We start from the raw sequence: 16,297 nt of genomic DNA on the forward strand, positions 1-16,297 counted from the left end.
GAAACAGAAGGTAGGAAATACACAAGGTTGTCTCCTCACAACATTTATTGCTGGCTCCAATCGCATATCTGAGTTTTCGAGTGATCTGTGCAACGCATTCATTGATGCTGGAATTCCACTATAGAAATTGGAAAACAAATCTCTGAGGTTTTTTAGGGAGTCATCATTACGGAAAAATTATGTTGACAGCAACTTCAACATTGTTGTGCAGAAAATTAGAAATGAAGTTGCATGCAACAAAATATGGATCTCAATAGACGAGATAACTGATGCTGTGGGGAGATTTGTTGCCAATATGGTAATTGGTATACTGGAGGCAGGTCAACCATCAAAGGAGTATTTCTTGACATCGGAAGTATTGGAGAAGTTAAAGAACTGAACTATTGCTCAGTTGTTTAAATCTTCACTTGCTGTACTTTGTACTTAAAGTTCCTTGTGATGTAGGTGAAGACATACAAGGAAAATGTGAGAGTGTGATTTTAGCTAACAAAGATCTTGAAGAAATACAAAACCTAGTTAAAGTTCTCAAAGGTAGTTGTAATGCACAAGATACCGAATGGAATGTAGAGTTTGTAGCTTGTTTCAGGTATGCACCAGTGACCTCAGCTGGGGTAGAAAGAAGTTTTTCACAACTGTAGCATATTCTGTCGGACAGACGGCATAGTTCAACACCAGATAATTTGAAAAAATGCTGGTAGTTATGTGCAACCATGCAACTTTGGTCATTTTATGTAGTATACCTTTATAATTATCATTTTTAACCATATTTTGGTGGTGGAAATAAATGCCTTTTTATGCCTTTTTTGTCTATAAATGCCTTTTTTGTGCCTTTTTTGTAATTTTATTATGCCTTTTTGCCTGCCTATTTCAGAGATTTTTAGCGCCTAAACATCCCGGCTCTAGTCATAAGCCTTCTTCACCACCCTATATACCTGTGACACAATTTTCCGGGAACTATGTATTTGTACAACTAAATTCATGCACTCGCCGCCTACTCCCTTTCCTGGTGACCCATCTACTTACTACCTGTGCCTTAGGTGTAACCACCTCACTATCGCTCCTTTCTATAATGCTCCCATTCTCCTGGTGAATCCTAACATCATCCAACTGTAGTCTAAGCTCCTGCACATGGTAAGTCACCTGGACTTACTGGTGTAGTCCTCAGAGGCATTGGGAGTTTTCTCTAATTTCCCACAATCTGCAGGACAAGCATACCAACCAGTGCCCTAACTGTTATCCCCAATGCTCTAAGACCAAAGAAGAGTTTCAAAACAAAAAACCTTGCCTTAACCATCAGCCTCTGTTCAGCCTCCTAGCAGAAGAATCTTGAACCCAAACTTCAGCCCTTACCCCCACACACTGCCCTTTGCCTCTACACAGCCATTCCCAAAATGGCTGCCGCCAAAAGACCACTCTGCTGTGCCTTTCTTCCTTTTACACAACACCAGCAGCAGTCACTCTGGTTCATTAACGGTTGCATTTAAAATCTCCCTTGCTGCTCCTCCTCTCAGCTGCTCTCAGTAAAATGATATGAGAGGATAAAAAGTTGCTTCCCTTTGTCCCTTGACTTCAGTAATAATTTATAAGACACTGTCTGATTGATGCCATGAGTTATAATTTTGTTGAGGACAGTAACTGAGCTTCGATAGTGAGCTGTGCACTCCGCTATAGGATCTTTGGTGCTGGACACCTCCATGCCAGAAGCCCTTCTACGAGGCAGAAGAGGCTGCATGAAGCAACCATCTGTCAGAAGCAGAATGTGAGACCCCACTGCCAGGTTTGCCCAGGCAGCCTGTGATAACTCGTTAAAGTGAAAGGTTCTAAATGTCTTTGTTATTCAAACATGAGTTTACATATAAGGCACTGGGTGTGAAGCTAGATTAAACAGCACTGTATATTAAGTTATTCAGCCGTCTCTCTTGGCAGTGCCTGATTCTGATACTGGATTTCCAGTCAATGTATAGCAAGCAAAAATATTCTATTCACCAGAATAATAACCATCAACTTTAATCTTATTGATGACGTGATGTTGCATAGGTGCGTTACGTAAATGGCTTGAGTTAAATCATGATTTGCCGGGCCGCATTGTGGTTTATCGTGATGGTGTGGGAGATGGGCAACTAATGACACTGGTGGACTATGAAGTGCCCCAAATACTTGACAGCTTCAAGGAAGTTAACTCAGATTATAGGTAAGGCTGCATTACTGCATCTACTGCAACTACTGTATTACTTGAACAATGAACTCACTAATTAACACGTCAGCCACTGAAAGCAAATGTCCAGGTTCATAAGCAGTAATAAAGGCAGATGGTATGTTGCCCGTCATAACAATGGAACTAGAGTAAAGGAGCTAGAATGTGTTGCAAAGACCACACCTGGGGTATTTTGTGACCCTTTGGGCTTGTCCAAGGACAAACTTGGCAGGTAACTGAATCATCCTACCACACCCAGAGACCAGTGCTGAACTACTATCTACCTCTTTGAAGACCCTCGGACTATCCTTGATTGAACTTGCTAGCTGTACCTTGCACTAAACGTTATTCCCTTATCAATGTATCTATACACTGTAAAAGGATCGATTGTAATCATATGTTGCCTTTCACGCAACAAAAAGCTTTTCACTGTACCTCGGTACAGGTGACAATAAAATAAACTCTACCGAACTGAGAAGGAGTGTAGCAGAGGCTCGTCCAATGGGTTTCTTATCATGACAGAACTTCTATATAAGTAAACATTAGGTCGATTAGGTTTGTACTCACTGGAGTTAAGAAAAATGAGTGAGGCTCTAATTGAAGCTTCCAAAAGACTGGATGTGGGGAGAGTGTTCTGCTTGGGGCCCACAGACTACAGGGCAAGAGACTTATGACTGAGATGTGGAAAAATTTCTTAATTCAGAGACTGTGAATCTGATTTTTTTCAATTGCAAAGGCCAAGTGACTAAATCTCTTTAAGAACGAGATAGATACATTTCAGATGCCAAAAGTATTAAGGAGAGGAGAGCGTGGGAATATTGTGAGGCTTCTCCGCCATGATTAGTTTTTTAGTGTTATTATGTGTGAAATGTTTTAAATTTCATGTGCGATGCTCCGCTATTCACTGGGAAACGTCTTTTCATTTTGCACTGTACAACTGTTGCTTGCAAGATGACAATAAAGGTTGATTGATTGATTGATTGATTGATTGATTATACTGAATGACAGAAGGTCCTAACGGCCCAATGCTCCCATTTTTTTTAACCTGGGTTTATGCACACGTAACATATCATAAGCTCAGTGCACAATTGAGTGGTGAACATTTTTAATTTCCAATGAAATAATAATTTGTCACTCTCTGTTCATGCTATTTGATTTCTCAGTATTTCCAGCATCCTGTGTTTTGATTTCATATTTCCAACATCTGCAGTATTTTGGGTGTGTTTTAATGGAAGTCTTGATCTTTTTAGCCCCAAAGTTACCATAATTGTAGTTCGGAAGAAAGGGACCTGTCGATTCTTCGCTGACACGAATGGAATGCTTCAAAATCCACCAGTCGGAACCCTGATTGACAGTGAAGTGACTCGTCCTGAATGGTTTGTGAGAGTATAAATGAGCGGAGTAATTTCCACATCACATTGGCATTCATTGAAAAGCGCTGGAGGCAATCACCCTGGCTGAGTCACTACAGTCTGACTAGGCTGCAGTTTTTGAGAGGTTTGGTTGGAAGCACAGGCCAGCCGGGGCTCAGTGCTCTGCAGATACAAGTCCATACAGGCCTGCAGCTGTAGTTTGGGGGACTTCAACAAAGTGTAATACCCAGTTCCCTCTCCCTGAGCAACTAATCTGCTTCATCCCTTGCTCTATAATTTACAACCTTGCCCCTTTGTGCTGCCAGCCTCTAATAATGGTCATCCCGAGTGACTGAACCAGATTTTTTTACCATATGCAGATGGAAATCTCTTTGCTGTCATGACCTTGTCAGAGGCCAATGGAAGCTTTGGCCCTTTTACTCAGAATGTTACCTCTAAAGCCAATAAGGTGTCCTCGTATATTAATAGCCGACTGATCACAATATAATGAGATTGACTTTATTTTGTTGTGTGATATTCATAGGTATGACTTTTTCCTAATCAGTCAGTGTGCACGTCAAGGTACAGTTTCGCCCACACACTACAATGTCGTTTACGATAACAGTTGCATGAAGCCAGATCACACACAACGGTTGACCTACAAGTTGTGTCACCTTTATTACAATTGGCCTGTAAGTCAACATTTTCATCACAATGATTTTTAGTTTAGAGCTGGTTTTGTCATCACTTCAACATCAATAAAATAATTCAATTATTGTTTTGTGTTAAACTTAGCATTGTCTCGATTTTCAGAGGTGGAATCAGCTGGCCGGTGTAAATGAATGGGCTGTGATGCACTCTTCATGAAAATAAGCTAATCTTTATGTTTAGTAGAGAGTAGAGTGTTTAATCTAATTTGTTCATGATATATGTATTTTTATTTCTATTTACTTGTTGTTATATGTACTGCACACTGAATGGACACTGGTTGAGCAACGTTTTTTTGTTTCCTCTGGGTATGTGAGTACTCAGGAAATGACAATAAAGATATACTGATACTGATAATCAAAAGAGGCCTTGATGCTGGAGTTGAACTTAAAATAAAAAGCAGTATTTGAATTTGAATTTCTAAACATTTTACTATCTACAACTGTTCATTTAACTAAATGTGAATTAAGGGAATTAAGCTTTATGTTGTGTTGTGCCAGTTTAATATAATTTAGACTTTGAGGGTGCAGATTCACTTGCTTCCTCAGAAGAAATTTATTTTTTATAAATATAGTGAAAAATTCAAGTAATATTAAAATGTTGTTGTCCGTTTTAATCTAGATGCTCCATTGTTGAATATACTTCCATAATTCATTAATATTACAACATTTGGTAACCATGTTCCATTTTTCCTTGATAAATAATTTGATAGTTTATCAATTCATACATTTAGAAGCTGTTTCCAACAATTCTTTATATGGAGGTGCATCAGCGAGCCCTTCTTCACCAGTAGCTGCACCATCCTGTTGATGCGGCTGTTGTTGTGGCTCTCATTGTAGCCCCTGACCCACAGTGCTTTCTTCATCGACAGCTCGTGCTCGGTCACCGTGGCACTCCCTCTACTCTCACCAGCAGCTACTTCTTCCTGTCGGCCACTCCTGTCTGCTACCCCCCTCCACTGGCACCTCCTCCCCTCACTTTGTCCACTCCACCGCACCCTCCCCCCCCCCCCCCCCCCCCCCCCCCCCCCCCCCCCCGTCACTGCCTCCTCCTCCTTCTCCCATGACTCGCTGCTATCTTCCACACTGCAGTTCTTTGTTCCCACCTAGTTTTCAAATGATCCTGACTTCCGTACAATCTGACTTGCGCAAGGGTTTACTGAATGTAACCTTTATGTAAGTTGGGGAGTCTCTGTATTTTCTTCTGTAAAACGCCACAGTGAGAAAGAATTTCTGTAGAATTAGTCTTATTTCTAGCAATGTGTAATAAGCACTTTTTGGTTAATAACAGAAATCATCTATGACATTGAAAACTAAAACAGATGGGATTTTATTTTATATAGCAGGTTTCATATAAGCTTAAGATTTTCCTATGTAGTGCCTGTCAAACTTTTCTTCCTTACATCCACTTAAAAAATGTCATCCCATTTAATTTCATGAAAAGTAGGATCTTGTGACGTGCATGTGTTGCAACTATCTTTCTTCAATATTGAATAGAATGTCCCTTCTGTGCCTTGGTAGAAAACTCCATCTGCTAGTTGTGCAGTTGCTACCATCTTGTGACCCTTATAATGAAACTATCTTGAACCAGTACATGATTACCATGAAGTCATCAAGTGCTCAACTCACTTCTTACTAAAATTAATGTAATTGACAATTTATGTTCTCGGTGGATCATTTGGGAAATACATTGATATTCAGGAATACCTACATTTGTTTTGCATTGTTGCAGGGTGTGATACGTGTTCCTGCTCCATGTCAATATGCGTGCAAGCTGACAAGATTGGTGGCCGAAAACATTCACAGAGAACCCGACCTCGAGTTGGCCGATCGCCTTTTCTTCCTGTGAATCCAGGAACCAGGCAATTGGTGACCTTTCTTTCTGAAAAAAACAAAAATGTTATGCGTGTTCAGTTGTTTTTGACATCCACAATAATCTCTGCTTTAGGAAGTCTCCAAGTAAACTATATTGGAGATTTTAGATTTGCTCTAAAAGCATAATTTACATTTACATGAAACAATATTCCTGTTACACGTTTGTTGGTCTTTCTATACATCTTTGAGAATAGAATGTTATATTTCTTAGTGTGGCAATGGTCAGCCTTAAACATTGCCTAAAAGATAGTAAATAAGCACACAAGAAAGTGTTGTATTTGCGTTGGATTTTTTATTAAGGTTGAATATTTTTAATACTTTGTATTGTTGCTTTGGAGTACCTTAATCTAAAATTATAATCTTTGATAATTATGTTATAATCAGTAAACTAATTGTAAGGCTGGTGAAGGTACAGGACTCGCGTTAGAGTATTAATCTGTTACAGTAGATTATTCCTTAGTCCTTTCATTTCTAAACTGTTTAGTTAACTTGATTTGTACTTTTTGATGGGTTTTTCATATTGCATATTTTACAATTACTCCTCAAAAATTATATTTCATATCTGTCCACTTTTTAAAGGTATTAAAAAGCTGATACATTATGTTAATTAAAGGATTCCTTTACAAGTATGTGCATTTTTGGTGATGGGTCATTTTTTCCATAAACTAGATCCTACTGTAATTCAGTGTTATGTTGACTGAATTGTCGTGCTCCTTGAGGCAAGATGTTGAGCTCTGTACTACCAAAACCTCTAAACAAATGGCAGTATCAGGTAGGATTTCACCTATCAAAGCAGCTACACAAAAAGGGGACTGTATGGGGATCACTGGTTGGCACAGACTAGGTGGACCAAAGGGCCTGTTTCCACGATTTCAAAAACATGAGGATTGCAGTATGTGAGAGAGACATTTGAAACACAGTTCCCAAAATTAGAACTGGGTTTGGTTTGACCAGTGTGGGAAGTCAAAGACAGAAATGTCAAAGTGGGAATGTGAGGGGGAGTTTGACTAATGGATTGCAGGAAGGTCAGAATCTTTTTTACGGGCAGGATGCAAATACTTGGCAAAGACATCAACTGATAAACTTTCCCCAGTTAAAGGAGCCTACAATGTGAGAGGTGAAGATATTGGTTATGGATGCTTGCAAGGAATATACTCAAATCATTTCCACATACTTAATTACTTAATTATGATGACATTGAGACAAAGCATATGGCCCATCGCCTTCTTTCAGTCCCATTCTCTCTATTTCCCTGCAGCTTGCAACCTATTCTCTCCCACACACCATTCAACCACCCTTTGAGCCTTTTGTCACTTCCTTAAGGGCCTGTCCTACGCTATTTTTAGAACTCTTCATAATAGGAATGTTTTTATAGCTGCCCATCCCCTTGCTCCTTCACTGTTTCCCCGGTCCTGCTTTCCTGTTGAACTCCAAGCTGGGCATTTTTTAGCGGACAAGCGGTAGAGGAGACACTACTCTGAGGTTCCCACTGACAACCTCAGAGAGATAGACGCCATGCTTTCTTGGGACAGCATGATGGTGCAGCGGTTAGTGCTGCTGCCCCACATCTCCTGGAACCCGGGTTCAATCCTGACCTCAGGAGCCATCCGCACACAATTTTCACCATCATTTCATGACAAATGTGTTTTCTTCCAGATACTCCCAAAATGTGTTTGGAGGTAAACTGGTTACTAAACATTCCCCTTTTGTGTAGGGAGGTGGCAAAAAGAATTAAAGATGGAGTTGATGGACATATGGGTGAGAACAGGTCACTTAGATATAATAATAATAACTTTTATTTATGGGCGCCTTTCAAGAGTCTCAAGGACACCTTACAAAAATTTAGCAAGTAGAGGAAAAACATGTAACGGGAATTAAATAAATAGTAGAGACATGACTAGTTCACAAATTAAAGACAGAATTCAATTCAAAACACAATATGAGGCAATTCAAGCACAGATGAAAAGGGAGGGGGACGTGGGGCTAAGGATAGGCAGAGGTGAAGAGATGGGTCTTGAGGCGGGACTGGAAGATGGTGAGGGACACAGAATTGCGGATCAGTTGGGGGAGGGAGTTCCAGAGCCTGGGAGCTGCCCTGGAGAAGGCTCTGTCCCCAAAACTGCAGCGGTTGGACTTGTGGATGGAGAGGAGACCGGCTGATGTGGATCTGAGGGACCGTGAGGGTTGGTAGGGGGAGAGGAGGTCAGTGAGATATGGGGGGGGGGCAGATGGTGGAGGGCTTTGTAGGTGAGGACCAGGATTTTGTAGGTGATCCGGTGGGAGATGGGAAGCCAGTGAAGTTGTTTGGGGACTGGAGTGATGTGATGCCAGGATTTGGTGTGGGTGATGAGTCGGGCGGCTGCGTTCTAGACCAGTTGGAGTCAGTTGATGTAGGTGGAGCTGATGCCAAGGAGAAGTGAGTTGCAGTAGTCCAGTCGGGAGGAGATGAAGGCATGGATGAGTCTTTCAGCAGCGGGCAGTGTGAGAGAGGGTCTGAGTTTGGCGATGTTGCGGAGATGAAAGAAGGAGGTTTTAATGACATGGTGGATGTGAGGCTCAAGGGAGAGGGTGGAATCAAAGATCACGCCAAGGTTGCGGGCCTGGGGAGATGGGGAGACAGTGGTGCCGTCGATGGTGAGAGTGGGGTTATTGATTTTGCTGAGTGTAGATTTGGAGCCTATGAGGAGGAATTCTGTTTTATCGCTGTTGAGTTTGAGGAAGTTATGTTGCATCCAGGTTTTTTATAGCTGACAAACGGGAGTTGATATGAGAGAGGGGGGGGGGGGGGGCTTGTGGGGGGATTTGGTGCCGAGGTAGATCTGGGTGTCATCGGCGTAACGGTGGAAGTCCAGGTTGAAGTGGCGGAGTATCTGACCAAGAGGGAGGATGTAGATGATGAAGAGGAGGGGGCCGAGTACGGAGCCTTGGGGATCGCCTTGAGTGACTGTGGCTGTAGCAGAGGTGTGGTTGTGGAGAGAGATGAAGTGGGATCTGTTGGAAAGGTAGGAACAAAGGTCTTTGAGTCTGGTGAGCAGGATGTTATGGTTCACTGTATCAAAGGCTGCGCTCAGGTCGATGAGGATGTTGAGGGAACCAGTGTCAGCAGAGGTGAGGAGGTCGTCGAGGACTTTGAGGAGAGCTGTTTCTGTGCTACGGAGGGGGCGAAAGCCAGATGGGAGGGTTCAAGTAGGTTATACGCAAGGAGGTGGGAATGAAGTTGCGACGCAACGATACGCTCCAGGGTTTTTGAAAGAAAGGGGAGGTTTGAGATTGGGTGGTAGTTAATGAGAGAGGAGGGATCAAGACCAGGTTTCTTTAAGATTCTTTAATATAGGGGAGGGGGAAAGGACTGACGGTATTGCTCATGAGCCAGCATTAACTTGATGACTCCTCTTGTATCATTAAAAGAAGATGTTTCACATACAGTATAGGAGCAACGATGTCGGAAAAATAAAAAAGATTTCCTGTTTACCCATAAGTTAATTTTTCTCCTCCTTTCACATATCAAAGAAACATTTGAACGAACACATTTTACCAAAGATTTTCATAAATTATCTTTACTGGAATCAGAATGTTGGCTGAATGAATGGAACTCACTGACACTGAGGAAGGTGAAGCCATCTTTGCAGAATTCTTTGGACAAAAAGTGCCATTTTGAAGACTTTCAGTAATGCTTAGCTCTCTTTTAAATGATAAAATCATAAACCATTATTTAATTATTTAAATCATAAACGTTTTCGCAATGCACGGTCTGGAATAGTGTGAAGCGCAGACCGCTGTTTCAACATTTTTAAACTATTATTGACTTCCTGCATCATATCAGAGTCAAAGGTGAAGCTTCAGGCTGTATGTAATTGTCATCATGAGGGCTGTGCAATTTTAATTCCCAAACTTTTGTATATGATGCCTCTTGCTCCTTTTGGGTGAAGAATCAAGATGTGACATATTTCTTCTCTGATCTTACTCCTGACTCAATCACTGAACCACATTTTGTTCTGCAGCAAGCTAATGTTTAGTTTAGTTTTTTGTTTAGTTTAGAGATACAGCGTGGAAACAGGCCCTTCGGCCCACCGAGTCCGCACTGACCAGCGATCCGACACACACTAGGGACAATTTATATTTATACCAAGCCAATTAATCTAAAAACCTGTCAGTCTTTGGAATGTGGGAGGAAAACAAAGATCTCGGAGAAAACCCACCCGGTCACGGGGAGAATGTTCAAACTCCGTACAGAGTTTGTATGTACCTGTACATACCTGTACCTGTAGTCGGGATCGAACCCGGATCTCCGTTGCTGCAAGTGTTGTATGGCTGCAACTCTACCGCTTCGCCACCATGCTGCCGTGATGTGACAGTGAGTAACTGTGGGAAAGGCGAGTGGAATTGTGTGTGATTTGTGCATATGTAGTCTGTGCACTGGGAGGAAATGCAACAGGGAATATCATGAGAGAAGCTATAAATGTAAAGCCAAGTGTGTGAAATGTGAGATGGGAAGGAGTGCTAATGTGTTCACTAAAGTGTTAGGGTGAAGGAAAGACTTGAGGACAAGTGAAGAAAAGATGAATATGTTAGGAATGAGCATGAGAGGTGCCACCTTGTGATTGGTAATGTAGAATGCGATAAAGGGAATTGTTCTGTGTGTGAAACAGGAAAAGATGTTATTTCGTGAGATGAAATGCTGTGCTCAACTATTGAGATTAAGGTCAATAACCAATAGTGCTTGAGACCACTAAACAAATAATAAGCAACGGAACACACAAAATACATTTTAACATAAACATCCACCCCAGTGACTCCTCCGCATTCCTCACTGTGATGGAAGTCGAAAAATCTCTCTTAGAAGCCTGAGGACTATAGACCAGTGAGCATACTATCTGTGAAGACGATTTTGAGGGTTAAAATATATGTGCATTCGGATAGACGGGCTAATTAAGGATACCCAGCATGATTATGTATGCGGGAGATCATATCTTACGAATCTGATTGAGTTTATTTGAAGAAGTAACCAAAGAGGCTATGACAAACCCATAGATGTTGTCTGCATGGACATCAACAAGGCGTTTAATAGGTATCTGCATGGTAGGCTGCTCTGTAGGATTAGATCACATGGGATCCAGGAAAGGAAGATGATCCGGAGAAAACACACGCTGTCACAGGGAGAACGTACAAAATCCGTACGGACAGCACCCGTAGTCAAGATCGAACCTGGGTCTCTGGCACTGTAAGGCAGTAACTCTACAGCTGCACCACTGTACCACCTCACCTATTGTAGGTTGCCCACTTTACACATTTAATGGGGGTTTTTTTGCCAATACTTCCCTTAATCATTGTTTGCCTCTCACACTGAAATCACAGTACAAAAAGAGCAGATGGTAAATCTGTGGCTTGGGTCACTTTCTCCCAAATTTCATCCACCTAATTCTCCCACCTTGCCATCGGGGGGGGGTGGGGAGGGGGTTACTCTTTGACGTCAATGCCTATTTTGCAACTATATGGAGAATGCATAAATTATTTCACAGCTTCTTTCTCTCCTTGTGAGTTTTTTTTCAGAAATGTTCATAATTTCAAGATAATTTGGTAGCTTGAAAGTGAACAGGCAAACGTAACAAGACAACGACAAATGCTCTGTTCTTCTTTGTGGAATTTGTATATTAGAAACATAGAAATTAGGTACAGGAGTCGGCCATTCAGCCCTTCGAGCCTGCACCGCCATTCAATATGATCATGGCTGATCATCCAACTCAGTATCCCGTACCTGCCTTCTCTCCATACCCCCTGATCCCCTTAGCCAGAAGGGCCACATCTAACTCCCTCTTAAATATAGCCAATGAACTGGCCTCAACTACCCTCTGTGGCAGAGAGTTCCAGAGATTCACCACTCTCTGTGTGAAAAAAGTTCTTCTCATCTCGGTTTTAAAGGATTTCCCCCTTATCCTTAAACTGTGACCCCTTGTCCTGGACTTCCCCAACATCGGGAACATATTGATTAATTTAATTGTTTATTGCCAGGCCTGGTTGGTCTTTTCTCGCTGCCAGCTCTTCACCACCAATCACTCTCCCCCCCAGCTGCACCCCCAAAGTCAAGTCAAGAGAGTTTATTGTCATGTGTCTCAGATAGGACATTGAAATTCTTGCTTGCTGCAGCACAACAGAATATTGTAGGCATAAATACAGATCAGATCAGTGTGTCCATATACCATAGAATATATATATACACACATAAATAAACAGATAAAGGCGCGGGTGCAACCAAGACGACATTGGGAAGAAGAAGCCCAGCCCAGCCCAGCGCCGAAAAAGCATTGCAGCGGCCAGTGGTGTACAGCCGATGTTGTTGGTGCTACTACCATCATCGATACGGGCCCGAAGCCTGAAGATGTCGGAGCCCCTGCTCGTACCAGGGAAATGTCTCGGCCAATCGTCCATAAAGGCGAAGGCGATCGGCCCGAACCAACGCCTCTACGTCCATGATCGCCATTCCGGCCACCGTTTCCTGGTGGACTCTGGTGCCCATTGCCAGCAGCCTGCCTCCGAGCGCCCAAGATACCCCGCATCGGTAAGGTAGGACCTGTCCTCTCAGCTGTTAACGGGAGCGACATTCTCACCTACGGTATGCAGACCCTGGACTTAAATTTCGACTACCGCCCGTACAGGTGGAAGTTTTCCGTTGCTGACGTTGTCCAACCAATCCTGGGGCCGATTTCTGCGCACGTTCTCCCTGTTAGTCGATGTGCGAGGCGGACGCATGGTCCCTGTGTCGGACCTGTGCCCTGCCAAGCCGCGTAATTCGTCCACGCCCCTACAGCAACTCGACGAGGTAGCTGAGATCCAGCAACCTTTCTCAGCCCTAGCTCAACGATTTCCCAGGGTTGCTCACGCCCAGGTTTGACGGGGCCGCGCCCTGTCATGGCGTGGTCCACCACATTCTCACTGAGGGCCCACCGGTTCACGCCTGCACGCGCCGCCTCCCGCCCGATAATCTGCTCATCGCACGAGACGAGTTCCAGCTTATGTAGTACATGGGGATAGTCTGGCAGTCGGATAGCCCTTGGGCTTCCCCGCTGCACATGGTACCCAAAGCGTCCGGGGGTTGGAGACCTTGCGGTGATTACAGGTGTCTAAACACGGTAACCACAGCAGATCGGTACCCAGTCCCGAACATCCAGGATTTCTCTGCTCATCTAGAAGGCGCTACCTTCTTCTCGTATGTCGACCTTATTCGTGGGTAAAATCAAATAAGATGGCCATAAACCCCCCTTTCGGCCTTTTCGAATGGCTCAGAATGCCTTTTGGCCCGAAGAACGCAGCTCAGGCGTTCCAAAGGTTAATGGATCAGGTCGGTCGGGGTTTGCCGTTCATATTCATCCACCTCGATGATATTCTGGTGGCCATCAGCTCGCAGGCAGAGCATGTCGGGCATCTCCGCCTGCTCTTGGAACGGCTGCGTAAGCACGGGTTGGTGATCAACCCCGCGGTGCCAGTTCGGATTGCGTTCCATTTCATTCTTGGGTCACAGCATTACCTGCCACGGCGTGCAGCCGCTGCCCGAGAAGGACAACGCTATCCGTCGCTTCCCGAGGCCCCGATCTTTCAAGGGCCTGCAGGAGTTTATCGAGATGGTTAATTTCTACCACCGATTCGTCCCGTCAGCAGCCGCCATCATGCGGCCGTTATTCCAATGCCTGGCCGGTAAGCCTAAGAACCTGGTCTGGTTCAAGGAGGCAGAGAAGGCGTTTGTGGGGGCTAAGACTGCATTGGCCAATGCACTATGCTGGAACACCCTATGGCGTCAGCCCAAACAGCCCTCACCGTGGACACTTCCGACGTCACGATAGGCGCCACCCTCGAGCAACGAGTAGTTCCTTGGTTTTGCTGGTGTTGAGAGCCAGGTTATTCTGCTGGCACCATTTGGTCAAGAAGGGTCTTTACCCCGAATCGTCACCTATCCTCTTTCTGTGGAGATGCTGCCTGACCCGATGAGTTACTCCATTACTTTGTGTCTATATTCCATGCCAATTTGAAAGGAAAACAATCCCCTTTTCTTCCAGGTTGCTGTGGCAATGTCATCTGAATTGAAAATTTGTATCTTATTGATAGGAAGGCAACTTAAATTCAAAATGATATAAGGCTGCATGCTACTAGGCAATGAGATATTAAAGGGAAGTCCTGAAGGTCCAATTACCACTTAAACCGATATTAGAATTAAAAATGACAGATATAGATTTATAATTGCTAGTAAGTACTGTACTGCACTGACCTATGTAAATAAATCATTGGTTGTTGCTTCTAGTTTGAACCACCCATTTTATCAGAATCACTCTACATGTTCAGACACATGCAAGTGAAGGGAGCTGTAGCTAATGACACCGTCATTTCAATTCAGACATCAAAAAAGCTGTTTTTATGCTCACATCTGTGCTTTTATTAAAATCACTACTTTGCATCAAATAACAGAAGAGCAAAGTATAGTTTTTGTTTTAAAAGACTGTTTTCAAAGTACGTTTTCATACTCGGCTTCATGCATCATACGATCCATTCATCACTTGAAAGAATGTGTTTAGCAATGTAATCATCTTGCTGTAACGCTTCCAGCTAAAGACAAGTTCCACCAACACACCTGACAGACACAAGTCCAGACATAGCTGCATTCCTCTATCAGAAGAAATTGCTAACAGTTGCCTCATAATGTTCTCCAAGCTGTGAGTTCGTTGTTTCGAAATGATGTGGATTACTTAGCAAATGCTGCAAAACTCTTAGCACCAAAGGCTTTACATTTCTCTTTTACAAGGTAAGAAACTGAAAATGGAACTTGTACTCAGATATACCAAACAATATTTGAATGTTTAATGATGATAAGAGTTCTTGTTGCTCCATGATTTGAGAACAAAGACAATTCTGAGCATGTGAAACGTGACCACTGCTTGTAAAACAAGCACCATTGCCTTTATTTCCCAGAGAACATTATTGATTATGGTTCAAATGTTTGAGGAGTTAAGCGTGAGAGTTGGATTATTTAAAACTTATTTCTTATGGAATGTGGTGTTACTAAACATACACTTTATGGGATCTGGTTCCCGGGTATGGAACTGCAGTGTGCAATTGCTTAGCACTGTGTTGCAATCACTGTTCACGACTCATTTTTAACATGGCTGCTCCTGCAGGGGAATATAATAATAATAATAATAATAATGGTAATAATAATCAAAAGTCATCAATGCATGCTTGCATGTTTGAATATTTTTTTTGCGATCATTTTACAGAGTCCTTTTCATATAAAATTGGAATCCCATGTAAGCTTATTGAGTTACAGTAATATGATCTACTTAATTGTCCAATATTCTGAAAGCATTCTATCAGCCTTGTGATACATATTGTACGTACAGTCTTATTGTTGATTAATCATAGCCTTTATTCCAACTGGGTATTGTGGGAATTCCATGGTTTGCTTATTTTGATTTAATAGTTTAACTTGGCTCTCAACAAAGCATTATACCTCAAATGCCTGTTCAATGCTTATATGGTAGACAATCCTTTTCATTTAAAAGCATGCAAAAAAATGTTTTTTTTAAAGTTGATTTCGCTAACATTGAGTTGAAAACTGGCCAGCTAATTGTGTTAGAGGCATTTAACAAACAGTTGGCTAGGGGGACGTGTGCGATTTGCTCAGTGGGGCTTAATAATTTTATTATCTGTTTAGTTTATAAATTTACATTGTGTGAATCAGTCGGCTAGGAAGAAATCCGCCTGCATTTATTTTCTCTGCTTTAAGGTATCCCTGCAGTAAGCCCCATGTGCAATATGGTCTCCTGTGATGCTGACACAACCAACCAGACAAAACTTATCCCCTTAGTTGATGCATAAAGGGTAGATGTCCAAAAAAATAATTGTGGCATCAGTGGAAATGAATCGCACCCAATTCATTTAACTGTTGTTAAAGCTGTACATATAGCAACTCCAGGTAAAACTACATGAATGGGCCCCAATTTTATTATTAACCTTATTGTACTAGGAAAGTAAATTAAGTACAATATATTGGTAAGCAGGGAATTAGACTGGAGTTGTAGGTAAAACAACTCTTCCAACATGACACCCCCCCCCCCACTAAGGACATGCACAAAGGTAACTTTGTGTATGACATGTGTCTGAAGTATTCAGGAATGCTCACTCAA

General features: G+C 42.6%; 2 protein-coding genes across 3 annotated transcripts in view; both read left to right on the forward strand.

The window, feature by feature from the left end:
* The window catches only part of LOC129698269 (piwi-like protein 4), a 45,003-nt gene extending 38,569 nt beyond the window's left edge, over positions 1-6,434 (forward strand). Inside the window, exons 15-18 of the mRNA XM_055637305.1 lie at positions 2,038-2,191; positions 3,445-3,570; positions 4,091-4,238; positions 5,986-6,434. Coding sequence (XP_055493280.1) covers positions 2,038-2,191; positions 3,445-3,570; positions 4,091-4,238; positions 5,986-6,102 — 545 coding nt within the window. The 3' untranslated portion in view covers positions 6,103-6,434. The remainder of the gene's footprint in view (positions 1-2,037; positions 2,192-3,444; positions 3,571-4,090; positions 4,239-5,985) is intronic.
* An 8,116-nt stretch (positions 6,435-14,550) lies between these two features.
* amotl1 (angiomotin like 1) overlaps positions 14,551-16,297 on the forward strand; it is a 111,973-nt gene continuing 110,226 nt past the window's right edge. For both annotated transcript variants that reach the window (XM_055637306.1, XM_055637307.1), the window contains exon 1: positions 14,551-14,916. The gene's annotated coding sequence lies outside the window, so the exon portion shown is untranslated. The remainder of the gene's footprint in view (positions 14,917-16,297) is intronic.

This window comes from Leucoraja erinacea, chromosome 6 (genome assembly GCF_028641065.1).
Source record: "Leucoraja erinacea ecotype New England chromosome 6, Leri_hhj_1, whole genome shotgun sequence".
NCBI lineage: Eukaryota > Metazoa > Chordata > Chondrichthyes > Rajiformes > Rajidae > Leucoraja > Leucoraja erinaceus.